At 34.9% G+C, this 20,832-nt stretch overlaps 2 protein-coding genes and 1 long non-coding RNA gene across 3 annotated transcripts; 2 read left to right on the top strand and 1 right to left on the bottom strand.

Moving 5' to 3' along the window:
• Window positions 1–11,043: 11,043 nt before the first annotated feature.
• On the top strand, window positions 11,044–18,363 carry LOC104219511 (receptor-like cytosolic serine/threonine-protein kinase RBK1). Its single transcript, XM_009770205.2, has 8 exons — window positions 11,044–11,315; window positions 11,643–12,221; window positions 15,889–16,146; window positions 16,826–16,980; window positions 17,068–17,147; window positions 17,246–17,381; window positions 17,613–17,762; window positions 18,074–18,363. Exons 1-8 carry the CDS (start codon window positions 11,309–11,311, stop codon window positions 18,230–18,232), a joined length of 1,524 nt encoding a protein of 507 aa, XP_009768507.1. The 5' UTR covers window positions 11,044–11,308; the 3' UTR covers window positions 18,233–18,363.
• On the bottom strand, window positions 14,828–16,005 carry LOC104219509 (uncharacterized). The gene is made up of 2 exons (XR_709293.2): window positions 15,873–16,005; window positions 14,828–15,050 (listed from the first exon to the last, which is right to left on the bottom strand). It is a non-coding gene; the product is annotated as an uncharacterized lncRNA (long non-coding RNA).
• Window positions 18,364–19,875: 1,512 nt separating the features above from the next.
• On the top strand, window positions 19,876–20,747 carry LOC104219512 (uncharacterized). Its single transcript, XM_009770206.1, has one exon. It carries the CDS (start codon window positions 19,964–19,966, stop codon window positions 20,597–20,599), a length of 636 nt encoding a protein of 211 aa, XP_009768508.1. The 5' UTR covers window positions 19,876–19,963; the 3' UTR covers window positions 20,600–20,747.
• The last annotated feature ends 85 nt before the right edge of the window (window positions 20,748–20,832 follow it).

Below are 20,832 nucleotides of genomic sequence, written 5' to 3'. Positions count from 1 at the left end.
GCTGGGGATTTGGAGTGTTGCCGGTATGACTCTCTCTGCTGGAGATTAGAGTCCTTTCTGCTGTGGAACAGAATGTTATGTTCGCCGGTAAGACTCTCATTTGTCTGACTTGGCATCTTTTGAAGACTGGTCAGAAGGTCTTTCTTTGGACCGTAATGTGGGTTTTGGATAGGGCTAGAAAAAAAAGGGTATTAAAGGCTCAAAAATGCATTAATTCTGGGTTATTAGTTACAACTTTCGGAACTAGATTTATTTACCACAAACGCAACTTTTGCCCCAGTTTCTTGCTTGGGGATATTTTACTTGATTGATTTATATTTTTTCAAAACTATGACCGAGCCGTGAAGCGCCTACGTATCCTCTCCGTGAAGCGCCTACGTATCCTCTTTGAGGAATCAGGTCAAACGCAGTTCCTAATTCCTCTTTTTTCATTTGACTTTCCTTTGTTTTTGTTATCATTTTTCTTTTTCTTTTTTTTTTTCTCATTTCTCCTTTCTTTTTGTCATTTTTTTTCTTTTTCTTTACCTGCCATGCTTGCGTTCTCTAGTCGTTTCTACTGATTCCGAACGAGGGGTACGAAAGAAAATAAATAAGGCTCAAAAGGGATAACGAAGGATAAAGTGTTTAGGTAGCAGAACAAAATGCCTTCGTCATTCCAGTCTTCAAAATATGCCAAATGCAAACAATACAATTAAACAAAAATTTGCAGCCTCTTCCGATGGTGGTGGACTTGACAATTATATTCAACATCTGCTTGTTCATTTGTCACTTCTAAAGCACCGTTGGGCGACACTCTCATTCTCATTACCATAAAAGGTGAATCTTGCTTTTAATTGTTTTCTTTATGTTTTACTTGCCCTAGTTCTGTATGACTCGAGCTCTGAATAATCTCAAATCGTCCTTATTTTCTTTAAATGTTCTGATCACCTCTCCAGGGTTTTATGATTAACTTTAAAGACTAGGCCCAAACTGTGTGCGCATGTCATGTCACTGGAATCGGCGCTGAACAAAAATGATAAAAGGACTTAAAAAATGACTGGAAATAATAAAAGACCGGATTTTGCATTAGACTACCGGTGAAATGGTTTGAATAACAAAACAAATGAAACAAACCAGAATAAAATCCCAAAATAGCCTGAACAAAACTTAAACAAACCGCTATGACAAAATGGAAAGATAAGAAGGTTTGACACAAGACAATATTCGGATTACAACCCTAAGAAAAATCCGGACAACAGAAATGACAACAAAATAAGCCACCAACAGCTTCTCTCTTGCTAACCAAGGAACGAAGCGTCCTCCCACTTTATCAAAATTGGCATCTTAGCCACTGAGCTTTGCATCAGTATTGTCCAGACCATTGCCAACTTCAATATCATCAACCTTAGTCAACAATTCCCCAATAGGATTCGAGTGCTTCTGTCATCAGGCCTGATCCCCGCAAAGTGTGCTTTTGGATCTTGTATTTTCGGCTTACCACAAACCAACCACCTTATCTTTCTTTGTGATTCAAAGCAAAACAGGTTAGAATGGACTCAGTCGGTCCTAATTATTAATAACATCTTTCTTTCTTTTTTCGATTTTTTTCCCATTTTTTTTTCTTTTTATTTTTTTTTGTGTTGTGGTCGAATCTTATGGAGATTGCATACGTATCATGACCCCGCATGAATCAGACCTTGCGTAGTTCGGACAACAATGAAACATTTTTTTTATCAATTTTCATAATAAAACAAACTGGGTTTCAGAGGTTTAAGGATGACTTAAAAACTCGAAAATCAAACAACCCACATATTCTAATCAAAAGCTTTACAAACTCAAAAACAAAAGGCCATCTCCCTTTCTCCGTTTGACAAATGAAACCAAACGGTTATTTTTGCAAATGTGGCCCTTTCCAAATTTCACATGAATTTTGAGGCCGGGGAGGATTATTTTATGACACTTTACAAACTTGTCCGTTCTTTTACGAAAATAGCCTTTCGACAACTGAAAGATACTCTAAGGTTATTTCGGCAAGAACGGTTTAAGACGCGGCCGAAGCTGACTCAGCTTATTTTTGACTAAAAATCCAAACGGTATTCACCTGACCGCTGACTCTTTGTTTTTTTTTTCAAATTACAATAAAAACCTAGTGTTGCAAACACGACCCTTCAGCGCCTTGGGGACGAAGATTTTTAAGGTTGTGTGGGTCAACTGGACCAAAAATCCTAAACATGACCCAAAAGGTGGCTGTTTATGCAAAGTCAGCCTTCCGGTGTCCCTTTCGGGAACATTCGGCTATTTATGACAAAACAGCATCACCTGACTTATTTATAGCTCTTTTTATCGTTTTTCCAATTAGAAAACTCAATATTGCAAACACGGCCTTTCAACGTCTCGGGGACGAGGATTTTTAAGGCTGTGTGGGTCAACTGGACCAAATCTTAAAAAATGACCCGAAAGTGGCTGTTTATGCAAAGTCAACCTTCCGGCGTCCCTTTCGGGAACATTCGACTATGTTTTGACAAAAAAGCGTCACCCAACCTCTTTATGACAGAATTAAAATTTTGACATGTTTTTTATTTATTTATTTGCTTTTGGCTATTTTAGCAAAAGGTGGGGTTGGACTCGATGAGGGTTGCCTACGTATCTCACATCCGCTGAGAATCAAACCCGCGTAGTTCGGGCAGATCATGAATAAGTAAATGAACTAACTTTTTTTTTTAATTTTATTTTATTGGAATTTGTGAAAGAACTGCTTCAAAAGAAGAAAGAAAGTATATTTTTTTTTTTGGATTTTTGATCGATTTTCTTGTAAGAATTCCTTTTCTTTTGATTTGAACTTTGAGAATTTCAAAAGTAAAAGAAAGATATTTTTTGTCTGAATTTTCATTTGTTTTCTCTTATTCTAAAGAAGAAAGAAAATATTTTTGGAATTTTACCTTTAATAAAAGAAATGCTTCTAAAAAAAATATTTTTTGAATTTTGAATTTTAATATATATATATATATATATATAAATCAATAATGGAAAATAAAGATATATATATATTTTGCAAGACATATCTTTTTGGAATTTTACTTTGAATTTTCTTGGCAAGACAAATACTCTTTGCAACAAATAAAGATATATATATATTTTGGAAGTAAAGAAAAATACTTTTGAATTATATATATATATATATATATATATATATATATATATATTTTGGAACAAATAATAAAACCACGTTCAACGCACGACTCTTTTTATTTTTATTTTTGGCATTTTCATAGACAAACAAATTAAAAAAAACCATTTTAAAAACAAGACTCTTTTTCATTTTCATTTTCATGGCAAAATAAACTATTTTCCTTTTCTATATTTTTTTTTGGAAAACAAGACAGAACAACGACTTTTTTTCTTTGCTTTTAATAAAACAAACTAATAAGATATTTTTTTTTTCATTTTCTCAAAATTTCGGCAGAGTTTTGACAGTATTTGTGTATTGGATTTTTTTCAAACATAAACAATCAATTCCCTAACCGCTATTTCTTTTTTTTTTCAACTTCACAATATTCCTGATATTCAAAAATCTGTCAACACACAAGTCCGAATCGAATAAATGCGCAAGTAGCAGCAAGTAAGATGCATCAGGATGGTCATTTTCATTTTTGGTGCACCTGTCCTAGACAGACCCAACCCCTGTGTTGAGCCTCAGAAGTCAGATGCACGTGATGCAAACAAACGTTCCTACTAGGGATCCAGCATGAAGCTGAGTTATTCTAAGTTCATAACCTGGGCATTTGTTCTAGACTGTGTACCCGAGCGGACAACTCGGGTCGAGGAGGGGCTACGTACCAGGGACCCGCGGGGTCGTCCGAATTTGTAACTTATCCGACCTCTTTCTTATTTCAAGTATTGACACTAACAGAATAGGGAGTCTCGACCAGCGAGCTTCTCCCCGGAGGTAAGAAGAGAAGGGTTTCGTCACAGTTTATATACAGTTCACATAATATCAAAGCGGTAAAGGCAATCCATTAGCACATTAGGCATGTATCATGTAACAAAATCAGATAAAACCAAATATAACAATTCATATAAGCTCGAATTTCTAACCCTGAACCATTGGTTCTGGGTCTAAATCCCCAGCAGAGTCGCCAGAGCTGTCACACCTCCTTTTTCCGCCCCCATGCTTAACATAAAGAATTATTCAAAATGTTCAATTACCAAACTACCCCTCCGACCTTATTGCAATTACCATTTTACCCCTGAACGTACTGCAATTTACCAAACTACCCCATCAGCTATAACCAATTCACCTAATCAATCTCAAACAAAATATAGCCAATATGACCAATTTCTAAACAAATTCAACAACAACTCATATGAACACAGATGAACAACATCAAATTAATGTGAATGAATTAACCATATTGGAACCAATCCTGGTTAACTTAGACCAAAAATGAATGATCAAAAGAGACAACAATATTAACAACATGATTCAAACTAAATCAACAAATCAAAAACCAAAAACATAAACTCACATTAAATCACTGGATTAAAAACGAACTTCAAACAAAGATGAACATGAATTAAATCCATTTTAAACAACAAAACATGACGGATTCAAACGATTTAAACTAACATATTTCCCTATTACAACTAAATTCTTTTAGACAAATAACAAAAACAAAACCGAAAGAAGAAACAATTACGAATTTAAACTTGAATCTAACAACATTAACAATTTCTGAAAAAGTACATAACACATGAAACAAACTGAAGAAATAATTAATTAAACTTCAATTTGAATCTAACAAACATTAAACTAATAATTTCACATGAACAAACTGAAAAATTACGAAACAAAACAAACATTTGCCGATTTTAGATTTGAGAATATCAAAAACAAATTACGGACAAAAATGAAACTCAAAACCCACTAACCGGATCGAAACGACGAACTCGAACTAGGTATGGACTGTTTTGACGAGCCCAACCAAAACTCGAACAAACGACGACGAAGACGATGAAGCAGCCGCGTAGCAGAAACAGTGATGGCGATGGGGTCTGTTTGGATGCAGCGAAGAAGAAGCAGTAGCAACTGGGGATGGAGGTCGATGAAGCAGAGGGCATCGATGGTGTTATGGTGGAGCTCGACGGAGCAGCAACAGTAACACTGCTGGATCAGGCTGAAGAAGATGAAGCAGTAGCAGCATGACGGAGCAGCAGCGGCATCAATGGAGAAGAATAGTAGCAGCCATGGACGATGATGGCAAAGCTTAGAGACGACGGGTTGGTTGCTGCTGGTCGTTTGGAGACGACGAGCATGGCAGGGCTGTGAGACGACACTGCGCGCAGAAGCAACTCACGTCGACGAACTTGTGGTCGTCCATGGCAGGGCTGTGCGACGTGGTCGTGGTGTTGATCCAGTGGTCGTGAGGGCGGAGAAGATGAAGCAGAAGCAGCTGGGTCTGGACGCAGCAGAAGCAACCATGTACGTTGGTTGTTTCTGCCATGGATGTCGAGACGAAGCTCGAAGGTGGTCGCTTGGTTTTAATGGCGGACGGGGGGTCAACTTGGGTGTGAAGGAGAAGACGATGGAGGCTCGGGCAGCCATTGGAGAGGCTTAGAGTTTTGGAGATGGGAAGGAGAAGAGAGAAAGAGAGGAGGGGGGGATGGATTTCTTAGGTTTTTAGGGTTTTGTTTTCTTTTTCTGTTTTTTGTTATGTTTTGGGAAAAATAAAAAATGAAGAGGAGTTGGGTATTGGAGTTATGGGGCGGACCGGGTCAACCCGTGTGGAGATGGACCTGGTCATGGGGAAGGTTGGGCAATTATTTGGGCCTGTGGCTTACAATTGAAAAAGTGGCCCAATCCGATTTTTCTTTGTATTTTTGCTCTTTTTTCTTCTTTTATTTTCTAAAACTAAATTCTAAAAATCCTTAAATTATTATATAGAATTAAATTAAGTTATAAAAACGCAAATTAACTCCCAATAAAAATTAACGCACAATTAAGTAATAATTAAGCATAAAATTGTACAATTGGACATTAAATGCTAAAAATGCAAAAGATGCCTATTTTTGTAATTTTTAATTTTTGTAAAACAAACTTAATTACTAACAATTGTAGAATTAAATCCTACATGCAAAAATGCGACATATTTTTATATTTTTTTATTAATTTAACAAATAAACATGCACATACAAATACAAATAGTTATCCAAAAATGTCACAAAAATTCTCAAAATTGCACACCAAGGAAAAATCATTTTATTTTGAATTTTTTGGGAGTAATTCTTTCATAGGGCAAAAATCACGTGCTTACATATATAACATTGTTGCGGCGTGCACCCCGATCCTATATATATAACATTGTTGCGGCGTGCAACCCGATCCAATATATTTATATACGTTAAACTCAACTGTACCACGAGTCCCGACAAGGGATCAAAAATAAACTACATTATCCCGGCAAGAGAATTCAACAGTGAAAGTATATACGTCCCAACAAGGGAGATCAACTATAACCAATCTTGACTCAACTCCTACTCATCTCAGTTAACACCAATACTAAATCATCAGTAATTTCTACGAAAACAAACTAAATCCTTGCTCAATATCGGGAATCACCAATTAAGCATCCATATCATCATTTAAGAACACAAAAAATATCAATTTAAGACTCACGGTCATGATCGACACCAACATATAGACACTCGTCACCATGCCTATACGTCGTACTCAACAAGAAGCAAATAGGAAATAGGACACAACTCCTAATCCCTCAAGCTAAGGTTAGACCAAACACTTACCTCAAACTTCCATGGCCAACTCAAGCCTCAAACACCGCCTTTCCTTTCGAATTCAGCTCCAAATCAATTGTATCTATACATAATCGACTTAATAACATCAATAAATGCTTAACAATCCAATTCCAATACTTAATTATAGCTTTCTAATCATTCTTCCCAATAATCCAAAAATCGACCCCGGGCCCGCTGGGTCAAAACACGAGATTTGGACCAAAATCCGATCACCCATTCACCCGCAAGCCCGAATATACAATTTATTTTGAAATCCGACCCCAAAACGAGGTCAAATTCCCAAATAATCAAAAAGCCCTAACTCTAACCAAATCCCTAGTTTTCTACCCTTAATCACATGATTTAAGCCTAGAAATCTAATGGGTGTTAATGGAAATTGAAGAAAAATGAGTCTAAGATTACATACCTATGAATTGGTGGTGAAATCCTCTTTCAAAAACCGCTCAATCTGGTGTTTAGATGAAGAAGTTATGAGTTTTTGTGAAAATCCCGTAATGCTACTGTTTCTGGTCCTTTAAAATAACTGGGCGAAAATATTCATCGCGTTCGTGACAGGCCACTCGCGTTCGCGGAAAATGGTTCACGTTCGCGGAGAAGAAACTCCTCAAGCCTCGCATTCGCATGCAAAGGATCGCGTTCGTGTAGGTCAAATGCCCCACCCCTGCCCAGGATCAATTAGCCTTCGCGTTCGCGTGCCAGGATCGCGTTTGTGAAGTGAAGGCCCACCAAGGCTTCGCATTCGCGACCTGGGTTTTCGCGTAGAAGGAATTTCCTTCAGCAAAAATTAATACATCGCATTCGCGAGGGTCCTCCCGCGAACGCGAAGAAGGGTATATCAGAAAACCAACAGCTTAAAACCTGTAACTTTTCTTAAGTCCAAAACCTTCTGAAGCACACCCGAGCCTTCGGGACTCCTAACCAAACATACGTACTAACTCAATAACATCATGCGAACTTATCCGTGCAATTAAATCTCCAAAATAACCTCAATAACAATGAATTAAACCTCAAAATCAAAGAATTTTTCTCAAACTCTTAAAACATCAATTTTTTTGCAATTTAAGTCTGAATCATGTCAAATGACATCCGTTTTTCACCAAATTCCACAGAATTATCTTAAATCATATATAAGACCTGTATCGGGCGTCAGAACCAAAATACGGGCCCGATACCATCATATTCTAATCCAACTTCATTTCAAAATTCCTTTAAACAATTTCAGAAAATAATTTTCTTTAAAAATTCATTTCTCGGGCTTGGGACCTCGGAATTCGATTCTGGGCATACGCCCAAGTCCCATATTTTCCTTCGGACCCTCCGGGACCGTCAAATCACGGGTCCGGGTCTGTTTACCCAAAATATTGACTGAAGTCAAATTAGCTCATTTTATAATCAAAACTTATCATTTTTCACAGATTTTCATACTTAGGCTTTCCGGCTACGCGCCCGGACTGTGCACGCAAATCAAGGTAATGCTAAATGAGGTTTTCAAAGCCTTAGAACACATAATTCAATTTAAGAGCATCACAATTTGCTGAAATTTTTATTTGTAATTGCTGAACTTAAGCATTCTAGTAGCTAAAGTTTTGTGATGTTGAAGTTATTTTGTTCATTTGTAAAAACTTCAGCACTAAATAAGCTGAAGTATTTTTGTCCTAGATTCATTAGTTTTGTCATTAAGCTTTTTCAAAAACTTCAGTAGAAGATGCTGAAGTTATTTAGTTCATTTGTAAAAACTTCAGCATGAAATAAGCTGAAGTTGTTTTGTCCTGGATTCATTAGTTTTATCATTAAACTTTTTTAAAAACTTCAGCAGAAGATGCTGAAGTTATTTAGTTCATTTGTAAAAACTTCAGCACGAAATAAGCTGAAGTTTTTTTTTGTCCTGGATTCATTAGTCAAAAACTTCAGTAGAAGATGCTGAAGTTATTTAGTTCATTTGTAAAAACTTCAGCACTAAATAAGCTGAAGTTTTTTTTCCTGGATTCATTAGTTTTGTCATAATCAGACTACTATAAAATAGTCAGGTTGCCAACAATATCTAAATCATAAAATTTTGGAAATAATAAACGTAAAAAGAACAGAATTATCATGAAAAGAATCACTAAGTGTGACCTTATACTTCCCGTACATGGAAATATTCACAAATTATTGTCTACTAACTTACGTAATTATTTATAATTTATTTTTAAATAATCTGATAAACATACTTATGACAATCACCCATGAACTGAGAGTTTCATAGCAGCACCAACAACAGAAGAAGAAGAAGAAGAAGAAGAAGAAGGAGGAGGAGGAGGAGGAGGAGGAGGAGGAGGAAGGAAAGAAGGAAGGAGGATGAAGTTGTTTAAAAAGTGAGTAAAAGTTAAAAAAAATTTAAAAAATGATATAAGTTAAATGGGGGCGACCAAATAAGGCGTCCCGTGCAATATTTATTAATTAACATTCCTCATCCCTTCACTTTGAGATTGTCTATGTGAAAAATGATTTATGCATAGTTGCTTTAAACGAGATCTTAGCTTGGAAGAGATTGTTAAATTAATACTAATTCACAGTATGAGTGGTTTTATCATTAATGGGGTACAACTACCAGAATGAACTCGAAATCATGATTCTCCTTATCTTAGATCTGTATAACTTGAATTATTCTTCTTCTTTTTTCCTTTTTACAGATAGCTTCTATTTTACTTTAAATTACTTCTATTTACAAATTTTGCATCATTAAAAGTAAACACATGAAAAAGCCAACGGAATTCAACATCATTATATAGATATAAAAAATAATGTTGTGTCTTAGAGTGCTATCGGTTAATATTGGATTCACACAATTTATCGGTTAATATTGGATCCACACAATTTTTCCATTTTTCATATTACCGAACCTTATTTATTTGTTATTGTTATTGTTTTTCGTCTATTTTCTGGTCCTTATGATATTGTTATTATTTTTATGGTTTCTGTTGATGATACTGATATATTATCTCTTTTCGTCTTCTAGAGCCAAAGTCTCTATCGGAATCAACCTCTCTATTCCTTTGGGGTGAGGGTAAAGTCTGTGTATACTCTACCCTTTCCAGACTCCACTTGTGAAATTTTACTGGATTGTTATTGTTATTGTATATACATATAAAAAATAATTTTGGCTCCGACCATGTATCTCTATTATGTATAAACACATTTGTTTCATGTCTAAACTGCTGTATTGTTATGTGGTTAAATTAGAAGCGTATCACATGTAGTTTCATATGAATGTGCATGGTCTTAATTAATCCTACGAACTAAATGCAATGTACACGAGATTCATAGTTTTAGAAATCCCATTAAGAAACGAAAACTTTTTATCTTAATTAATCTCGTTCATGTACCAATAATTTTTTTCAATTTTATTACTACTAGAAAATTAGCAATTCATTGGAAATGTTCACAAGGAGACAAGATCTCTTTGATATCCCTATGATGTTGTCCCAACATACCTATGAAGATACAAAAAAAATTACTACTACCGAAGATGTTGACTTATTTTGACATGTCTCGAGATTTGTTTTCAAGCTTATAAGACCTAATTTTAAAATTGGTTTAAATTTAAACATTCCGCCAATATAATTTGTTACATCAATATAGTTTAATTTGTTCTATTAAATAATTTATCTATTTTTTAAGTTACCAATCGAGTTTGCTATAAATAATTTAGAGAGACCGATTCAGAATTTAATTTTTATGTGTTCGAGTTCGAGACTCGACGACAACTCCTTTGATTTACCGTGTTCGAAATCAGCTATTTATACTTATATGGTAAATTTTTTAATACATATACAAAGTTCGACCTAAAACTACTACATTCAGATGATATCACTATACTTTTGTTTAAGCAACTTAACCCGATGATATAAATATTATTACACGGTCCACAAACACATAAGCATTAAAAAAAATTAACAAAGGATAATATACGTACTCCACCATTCAAAATATTTTCTACCTAAAATACCCTTCAAACTCTCTAAAATTTACATCAAGTTAGTTGGGTTCGTTATTTGATTTTTTCCCCGACAATAGACATAGCGTTAGTTGCGCCAAAAATCAAGAATGTCCAACTCCAACGGCTAAGATTTCATCAAACACAAAGCAAATCAAGTATGTCGAAATCCAACGGCAAAGATTTCATGCCCCCACAAATTTTATAATTACTAATTAATTATAGTATTTGCATTCCATTAGCGTATAAATAAATGTAAGCACACATAATATTATTCCAAGTACAACATAGCCGGTTTTCTCTCCTCTGTTTCCTCCTCAACCTCTCTTTTCTTCAAATAAGAATAACAACTTCTTTAAGATATACCATTTTCTCTCTTTTTTCTCTTCTTCTTAGGGGAGAAGAATTATGAATTATTATTGAACCTCAAATGTAAACCTTCATAGAATATGTTCTAATTCTTCTAAATTCCTTTTCATTTGCTTCATAGCAAATTCTTCAAATTTATTCATTTGTGTTTAACACAACATCTCCAAATATACCATGGAAGGTTCTTTCCTTTCCCTTTTTTTTTCCTTTCATTTTTCTTCCTTTTTATGTGTATTTATATTAAACCTTTTTCTAAATATTGAACCTTTTACGCATGTAAATAAAGGTCGATTCAGAATTTAAACATGATGGGTTCTGTCTTTCTGTTTTTATGTTTACGTCACTCAACTCATTATACGTTTATAATTATAGGTTCAGAATATAATATTTGTTGAAATTTTAGTAGTTTTTCATGTATAATGATCCGTCTCGACGTATAAGCTTATGTTGGTGGTGCAAAAAATTTGGAGAAAAATTGATTTTTTTTCTCTTATATGAATTTTTGTAGGTGAAAGTGCAGTACAAGTTCAAGAAAATGGAGAAAAAGAAGAAATGAAGAGAGAAGAAGCAGAAAAGGAACAAGAAGAAGTAGAAGTAAAAGTAGAAATAGAAATTTTGGAGGGCAAAGAAGAAAATGGAGAAAAGGACAAAAAAACCAAAGATGATCAGTCATCACCAAGGGCAGTTTTGGAAATTCATATCTCAGGGACATCAGATTCCGACAACAGCAGCATTAGCAGCGGGGAAAGAAGCAGCAGTTTCGGGTCATCTCCGTCTCCCGGCGGCGAGAAAACGGCTGTTTCCGGTGGCGGAGATGGCGGAGGAGAGGAGGCGGGACAAGGGTTGAGTTTTAAGAATTTTTTTGATCAAATGAAGAAAAAGTCTATAAGAAGATTATCGACTATACAATTATTTGGAGGATATGAAAATTTACTACCAAAGAAAAATATAAAGAGGAAATTGCTGGCTAGAATTCGAAGTGCAGAAGAAGATAGAATTGATTGCCATGATTTTGTTGTGCCTAAGCCTTCTTGGAGGAATTTTAGCTTTGATGAACTTGCTCAAGCTACTGATAATTTCACTCCAGGTAAATCTATAATAATTTTAGTAATTTTTTTAAATAATTTTGATGTTTATGTCAACTTGTACGCGCATTAACTATTTTATTAGATATTTACGTTCTCTCCGCCAGAGTCTTGGCGTAACCACTAAAGTTATTGTCATGTGACCTAGTAACTAGGAGGTTACGGGTTCGAGCACAAATACAATTTCTTGCAAAAATGCAGGATAATAATACATACAATAGATCCTCATGGTCCGACCCTTTCTCGAACCCTCAGTATAGTGGGAGTTTAGTTCATCGGACAGCCATTTTATTTACCGTCTGCCAGCATAACTAGTGTGTGTAAGATTTAGATAGATGAGAAAAAACACATTACTTATATTTATAAAGGGCAATTCGATGCATAAATCATCTTGCATTGAAGCAGGATCCGAAAATAAACCGCAACTCGAAGGGTATGATATAGAGAACCTACCATAATATAAGCATTATTAGGAGCTTCTACTACTCTAACCCGCGGCAGAAATCACACGAGCGAAGATAATTATACCGTTGCTCGAATGTCCCCTTCAAATTACTTTATTTATATGTGCTATAGTTTGGATCATGATTTTCATAGTTTTTCTTTTATTGACTTAGCCCATACACCTTAGTGTTACATAATTTTAAGTTTTTAGTATATTTTGTTGGTTTATTCAAAATTATTTATGCTTTAGTGTTACATAATTTTAAGTTTTTAGTATATTTTGTTGGTTTATTCAAAATTACTTATGCTTATAGGTATTGGTATTACCTTTCGCTGAAAATTTGCTTTATGTTCCCACTTATTCTTGGGATGCTAAAACAATTGGGAGTTATAAAAATCTGGACCTTTTTCTATTTTTTTAAAAGAACTACTTTTTTTTTTTACTAAATTTTTTTTGTTTGAGTTATTGAAATTGGAAATTTGCAGATTTTTCTTTTTATTTAATTTGTTTCGTATTCTCCTTCATGTTCTTTCAAGAAACACACCGGTTATTGCCCAAAATAAATAAATAATTTTATTTGAAATTTGAAGAGATTGAGGTCTATTTTGGGAAGGAATGTAGAACTGTTGAAGTGTTGTACGGTAGCAAATGCTAATTGAGTCAAATAAATTTAATTTAATTAATAAAAAGTTTTTAGTTGTGGGGTTACTACAAACCTAAAAAGTTCCCAGCTATTTATAACATGGAACAGTTAGATTTGGGGTATGACTCTTTCTTGACAGAGACAAGACTTTACTACTGCTCCACCCAAAACTTTAACTTATTAACATCCTTATCCTTCTTCTAAATCACAAAATTTTCATTTATAAGATTTAAATACATTAGAAAGAAAATTTTACACTACCTCCCTCATTAAAAGATTGGCTCTAACATTTTGAACCTTGCTCTACTTGTCACAACCCATAATACGTATGGTTCATTTTTTTCTTGATTCATTTTCATCCTCCCGTTTTTCGCCATACTCTCTCCGATTTATTTTAATTGATGCTTTTATATTTTTTTTGTGGTTCATAATATTTGATTTTTTCAGATATCTAGAATGAATTAGCTTCCTTTTGTTAAAGTTGCAGTTTGAATAAAGAGCATAGTAATATTTGTTATAGTTTCAATGAACAAATTAAGATTAATATAATCAATTTTATTATTAATTAATGTTAAAATGTAGATTCCTTAATATATATAAAACAATCAAAAAATTAATTAAAGTGGACGGGAGGGAGTAGGCATCACAGACATCACGTGTAAAAATGCATAGCGTTTCTCCGTTGTTCCAACGTTCCGCCTTTGAGAAATAAAACTTCAAAAATATTTTTTTTTAAATTCCCCGTCAAATAAGGAGGATCTATAGTATTTCTATACTTTTGTTCCGGCGTGGCTCGAATTCAAGACCTGTCGAGGTACTTTTATTTATACATAAAAGACAATATTAGCACTGTTGCCTTTTACATAATGAATTTAGAAGCAAGAGCCTAGACAGGTATGGGACATATGAAGAGTACTATTTGTGCATTTTAAGGCCGCATGCTATTGCCTGCTTTATTATAAGTTCACATTTAAGTTTTAGTTTTTTTAATAATGTTGGGTTCAGGGAATTCAACTACCCCACTTCTCACTAGTCAAAGCAGCCTTGTACTTGATCTTCTACTTTTCTTTAGCCATAGCAGAAAAGTAAACATGGACTGCTCAAGATTTTTATTACAATAATCAAAGTGATAGTGACTTGTGGGGATCTACTTATTCACTGCCAAACAGAAAAATGCTTAAAGGTCTTTTCTTATTTAGGAGTTTTTTTGAAATCGTATTATCTGATCAGTTTGTATACACCTCGATTAATTTTATCTACGACTTCCCATCTGTACAAGATTCGAGTAACACTATCCACCAAAGATTGAATAGATAAGAAGAAACCACCTAATATTTTTCCTGTCACTGAAATTTAGACCCGAAACCTCATTGTACTCAACAGTTTAGGAATATTATATATCAGGAAGGTGGCAAATTAGTAAAGACTTGACTAATTTTATTAGGAAGGTGGAAATTTGGTAATCTTGGTCGGAAATTCCGAATAAATGTGGTTAGAAAAGCTTCTCATTAAGAGTAAAATGAGAAAAATAAAGAATTTAGAATTAAATTATTCAATTGTAGAAATGTGTCATTGCCAACAATGAAATTGTATTATCTAAATTGAAACAAAAGGGAGTATTTAATTTTTCTATTACTGTCTATGGGCCTTGATGTTTCAATTTGTCCCCTCAAGTTTGAAATTTCTGCTCCAAGGCCATGTTGATGCAGCTGAGCAGCTGCAAGTGTACTCATCTGCACATGCCTGCAGCTTCTTGCCATTATTATTGACTCAAAAAGAAAAAAAATAAATGAATGGTCCAATTGTCCAAGAATTCCACAAGCTCCTAAGGGATGAAAATATAGAAAACTTGATTCAAATTCCAACCATGATAAAAAATGCTAGGTGATTTCTATCTATCTATGTGAATCTTCGTAGTCATTTTTAGGAAAAATGGCACTATATAGCCGCTCTCGAAATAATAGATGAAAAATGTATAATTTTTTATATATTTTTTGGATATGTATATATTTCTGTATGTTATATACAAGAAAATACATAAATTTTATACACTTTTGCAGCTACCAAATATAAATAATTTCGCCCGCGGGCTAAAATTGATCTTTATCCTCATTTTAACCCAATAATGTTGTGAGATACCCAGTGAAATAATTAAGTTGGTCCGGATACAAAAAGAAAGTTTTTTCAAGAATCTCACAATTTTACCTAAAATATGTTGCTTTCAAGGAAATGTATTACTCCCTCCATTTCAATTTATGTGAACCCATTTGACTGGACACAGAGTTTAAAAAAAAAGATAAGGCTTTTAAACTTGTGGTGTAAAATGAGGCACATATATTTTGTGTGGCTATAAATCATTGCATAAAGGTAAATTGTTTCCAAATAGGAAAAAAGGTCATTCTTTTTGGCATAGACTAAAAATAAAATAGGTTCACATAAATTAAAACAAAGGGAGTATAGTCTTATAATTAGATTGCATAATGTGCACGCTTACTTGAAAATAGAAGTGCCAACATCAAATAACTTTGCACGTAGTTTATGCTAAATATTCTACTGATTTTATACCTTGGAAATGTGACAGATAACTTGATTGGCAAAGGAGGACATGCAGAAGTGTACAAAGGACATTTACCTGATGGACAAGTTGTAGCAGTCAAGAAAATAACAAAGAAAGAAAAGAATGATGAGGACAGAGTTGGAGACTTCTTATCTGAGCTAGGAATCATTGCTCATATCAACAATCCTAATGCTGTTAAGTTAATTGGTTTCAGTGTTGATGGTGGTTTGCACCTTGTTCTTCAATACTTGCAACATGGCAGCCTTGCTTCTGTACTACACGGTGCTGTATTTCTCTCTCTCAAGCCTCAACTTTGTTGCTGAATAATTCTCTTGAAATTGTTAGAAAATACACCAGTCCCTCATCATAATGTACGAGGCCACTTCAAGCCGCCTTCAAGTTTTGGATTGGATAATATCACTCTAAAAGCTTAAACTTTTAGATGAGGTGGTCAAACAATTAAATATAGTATCAGAGTAGAGGTCGTCATTCAAATCACCGTTACAAAAAATAAAATATATTTCCTAATAGTTGGCTCATGAAAAAGAATCAAGGGCAGCGTGTCGAGACACAATGTAATTAAAGGGTAGCCTGGTGCACTAAGCTCCCGCAATGTGCGGGGTCCGGGAAAGACCAGACCACAGGGGTGTATTGAACGCAATCATACCTTGCATTTCTGCAAGAGGCTGTTTCCACGGCTCGAACCCGTGACCTCCTGGTCACATGACAACAACTTTACCAGTTAAGCAATAAAAAGTGTATTCTTTCAAACATTTTTAGGTTTTTGATGAGGTGGTCACACAGTTCACGGGAATAATAAACTATGGTTGTTTGATATTGATCTCTAGTCTAATGCTTTATTACTAGGACATGTATCATTTAATGAAGTATAAAATGTAATGAGGTGAATTGGGATGTTGGTGTTGTTTGACTGATAAATGAAGAACTCAGCATTTTTCAGGTAGAGAAGAGTGTCTTGAATGGAAAATAAGATATAAAGTGGCAGTTGGAGTAGCTGAAGGATTGCGTTATCTTCATTCTGATTGCCAAAGGCGCATAATCCATAGAGATATTACAGCCTCTAACATTCTACTTACTGAAGATTATGAACCTCAGGTTTTCATTCTTGTTTTTTCTTTAAAAACCTTGTAATGAACAATTTCAACTCACTCGCGTGTAATGAATAATTTCATATTGTTGCAGATATCTGATTTCGGACTTGCAAAGTGGTTGCCAGAAAAATGGGCTCATCATATTGTTTCCCCTATTGAAGGAACTTTTGGGTATGTAAAGTTCAGCACAACTGCATTTTAAATGGGTTCATTCAATCATTCATTACAAATTGTTGGTCTGATGAAAATATGACATAATTGGTTCTCAGATATATGGCACCAGAGTACTTTATGCATGGAATTGTTCATGAGAAGACCGATGTTTTTGCCTTTGGAGTTCTGCTATTGGAACTTATTACTGGTCGTCGTGCTGTTGATTCATCCAGACAGAGTCTTGTGATGTGGGTATGGTCTTGTTAAATTGACACATTCTTTGGACGAACTTGTTTTGATGCAGGGGTACAACTAAACTCATTACTTTTTGACTCGAAAAATATATACATATGCCAAAAAAGTTTAAAGCGTATACATATAAGAAGATTACCTCATTTTGAACTCATAGATTCTGAATCTTGGATTTGCCTCTAGATTTTGAATTTCTGAAGAAATATTCATATCTGCTGCTATTTTGCATAGGCAAAACCAATGCTGGAAAAGAACAATATCAAGGAATTAGCAGATCCTCGTCTAGGCGATGCCTACGACATTGTTGAGATGAAAAGAGCTATGTTTACAGCTTCTACATGCATTCATCATTTGCCAAACATGCGTCCCAACATGAAACGGGTATGTCTTTATCTTTTACACGTTGTTTGCAAGTTGAAAACCATATCCTATTGTCCTTAGACAATCAGTTTGGAAATCCTTAGACAACTAGAATTACTCATCCTATTGTCCAAACTTGAAATGACTAGAAATACTACCGAGGATGTGAAACGAAACCTCACTTTAATTGATTTCAACTTCATATCTAATAGCTCTAGCATTATGCAAACAATATGATTTGGTGCATGATGTTACTGAATGCATGCAAAACAACCATCTATGAGTACAAGATGAGATTTACCCGAATGCCTGTAAATTCTTGGACTATACAGGCTGTTCAGCTGTTGAAAGGCGAGAATGAACCAATAGACATGAAGCAAAAATCAACGGGAGGAAGATCATTAATGCTGGATGCTTGTGATTTCGACGATTACAGTAACACAACTTATCTCAAAGATCTCAATCGTCATATGCAGCTCGTTATGGAGTAATCTTTTGATCTTATCATCAAGTCTCATTGATCCTTGTTCTGCATCTGCTACTGTTAGCTATTCGTACTTGTTCTCCGTTTGTACATAAATCTTGTAAAATCAAGAGTTCAATCCAGTCACATATTCCACTAGCTGTTTTTTGGAGTGAAAGGTTTTGATATGCTGTCCATCTTAACACTGAGAAGCAGTGTCGCAAACATCTAAGTTTATCTTCTAATGTGTCTCCATATTTAGATGTCAACTGTTGATTTGCCAAGAACGAAAAAAGACATTAGCAGAACAAAATTGATGCAGCAAAAAGCAAGTGATTATACTGCATTAAGTCAGTTTTCACTCATCAAAATTTCATTTTGGTTTTGTATTATTATTGGATTTGGTTGCACTGATCCAACTTATAATGTAATATGTAAATTATGCAGTTGTCTGAGAAATTTATACTAGTAATTATTAAATGTATGCAAAAGATGTTTCCCAAAGGCACACAGACACCAGATGAAAGGCATAAGATTAAAAAAAGGGGGAGAAAATGATTCATTTTGATATTTACACAAATCAACTTGCACATATACTTCTCCCAAAGCTTAGAGACATCAACAGCAAAACTAACTATTTATTTGAGCTTTAATTTTACCTCCCTTCAAAACTTGAAATAAAGTCGTTGAGAATAAAGAGGCGAAGTCAGTATCTCAGCTTTATGAGTTTTGGATTTTGGAACGACGACGTCAAATACTAACAACTCAGTTCTAAATTTAATATTTGTTCATATTTAATGAATTTATTACATAAATATATTATTTGAGCAAAAGTTACTGGATTCGGCCGAACACGTAGTCGGACTTCTAGCTTCGCTCCTGATAGAGATTCTTTTCAAATTTAAAAATCCATATTAAAATGTTGATCATTTCATAAACTAAAATTACAGTGCATTTTCTTTAATTTTACTTTCTAAACCTTTCAAATCTCTTGATTAAAGGGTTGGAAACTATTTTAAAGGAAGGAGCTTTTCGCTTTCTATTGGAACAAACACCACAAAACAGAGAAGTTATTTTTTATAAGGTAAGAAACCGAAAAGTTATAATTCGTTTTGAAAGTACTAATTATATGAAAATTACTATGTAAAAGATACATTAATTTTGAATTTCTAATATCAAAATCATCTTATTCATAATGCAAAATTTCATTTGGTATAAGACGTTACATCTCCAAAATTGAGCGTCAGCGAGCTGCATTATTCACAAAATTTATGATATACCAGCATAAGTACACTGGAACTCCAGCATAATATACTGGAGGAGCACCGGTGCTCCAGTCTCCGGTATATTATACTGAAGTCAGCAAAGTATACCGGTCCAGCATAATATGCTGGAGTTCATACACAGGTGCACCGAACTCCTATATTATGCTGGACCAATCTCTATTGCAGCAAAATAGTGGCTATTTTTCATTGACTTCGTAAATGCTGACTATTTTTAAATAACCAGTCCGAAAACTGGCTATACCGTGTTATTTTCACGACCAGAAATTGTTATCAATAGCCCATAATGGGCCTTCGGTTAACCCTTCACTATTGGGCTTTCAATAGCTATGGGCCTTCAGAAAAACAACGACCCAGAACGAAGAAAACTCGAAAAAGGGACAATTACCATTGGATTCACAGTCCTCCGTCAGCACATTGTACAAAGGTTGGTGGAGCTCGAAGCTCAGTGCTCCGTTTGGCTGACACTCCAAAAAATGGAGACAGACATACTGATTCAATTAATTATCCTCCTTTTCACACTCGGAATTTTCTACGCCATGTACAATTTCCCCAAACAAGCTCTAACCCGACTCCGATCAAAAAACCGATCCACTGACCAAGCCCATATCCACTTCATCAAAGGAGCACAACTCCTCTCCCGAGCAAAATCTAATCGGAATAAATCAACTTCCTTCAACCTCGCAAAATCCGCCGCCGGCGAAGCTGATAAGGCTTTAGCTCTCGAGCCCAAAGATCCAGCGGCTCATATTCTCAAAGCCCTATCACTCGATCTCATGGGCCATAAAATTGCTGCTTTGAGGTATTTGGATTTGGCCCTATCGCCGCCGGCGGTGAAGGCGTTGTCCGATGGAGAGAGAGGCGATGCTTTATTGAAACGGGCCGAGTTGCAGGTGGCGTTAAATCGGAAGAGACGAGTTGACTCGGCTTTGTTGGACCTTTTAGAGGCTGTGAAATTGGGCTGTTCGGATCAAGCTAAGGCCTTTTGTTTGTTGGGCCAGTGTTATGAAATGAAGGGATTGAAAATTGAGGCCCAAAATGCTTTTGAAGAAGCTTTAAAGATTGAGCCCAATTTCGTCGCGGCCCATGAAGGCTTGGGCCGCTTAAGTTAGTGAACCATTTTATTGTTTATTGGGCCTTGTTGTTGATCGGCCCGATGTTGTATAGTTTGTTTTCATATGAACTCTTTGTTTGTTCCTTTAACTATTGACCATAGTAATTAGAGGGATTTGACAATTTTAAAATACAGTTTTAAAATCATTTCACTTGTTATCTTATTATTGTTAGTGCTACTTCTTGTTACTGCTTCCTTTTCATAGTTTATTTGTTATTATATTTCTTTTCG

The sequence above is a fragment of the Nicotiana sylvestris genome, chromosome 5 (genome assembly GCF_000393655.2).
Source record: "Nicotiana sylvestris chromosome 5, ASM39365v2, whole genome shotgun sequence".
NCBI lineage: Eukaryota > Viridiplantae > Streptophyta > Magnoliopsida > Solanales > Solanaceae > Nicotiana > Nicotiana sylvestris.
Note: the sequence above shows the minus strand (reverse complement) of the source record. Positions and strands in the feature narration are given on the sequence as shown.

What these genes read in the sequence shown, in the direction of transcription:
- LOC104219511 (XM_009770205.2), top strand. An exon ending in CCTTGCTTCTGTACTACACG is followed by an intron (nt 16,147 to 16,825) that starts GTGCTGTATTTC and finishes AGCATTTTTCAG; the next exon opens with GTAGAGAAGAGTGTCTTGAA. An exon ending in CTGAAGATTATGAACCTCAG is followed by an intron (nt 16,981 to 17,067) that starts GTTTTCATTCTT and finishes ATATTGTTGCAG; the next exon opens with ATATCTGATTTCGGACTTGC.
- LOC104219512 (XM_009770206.1), top strand. Translation starts at nt 19,964, where the DNA reads ATGGAGACAGACATACTGATTCAATTAATTATCCTCCTTTTCACACTC.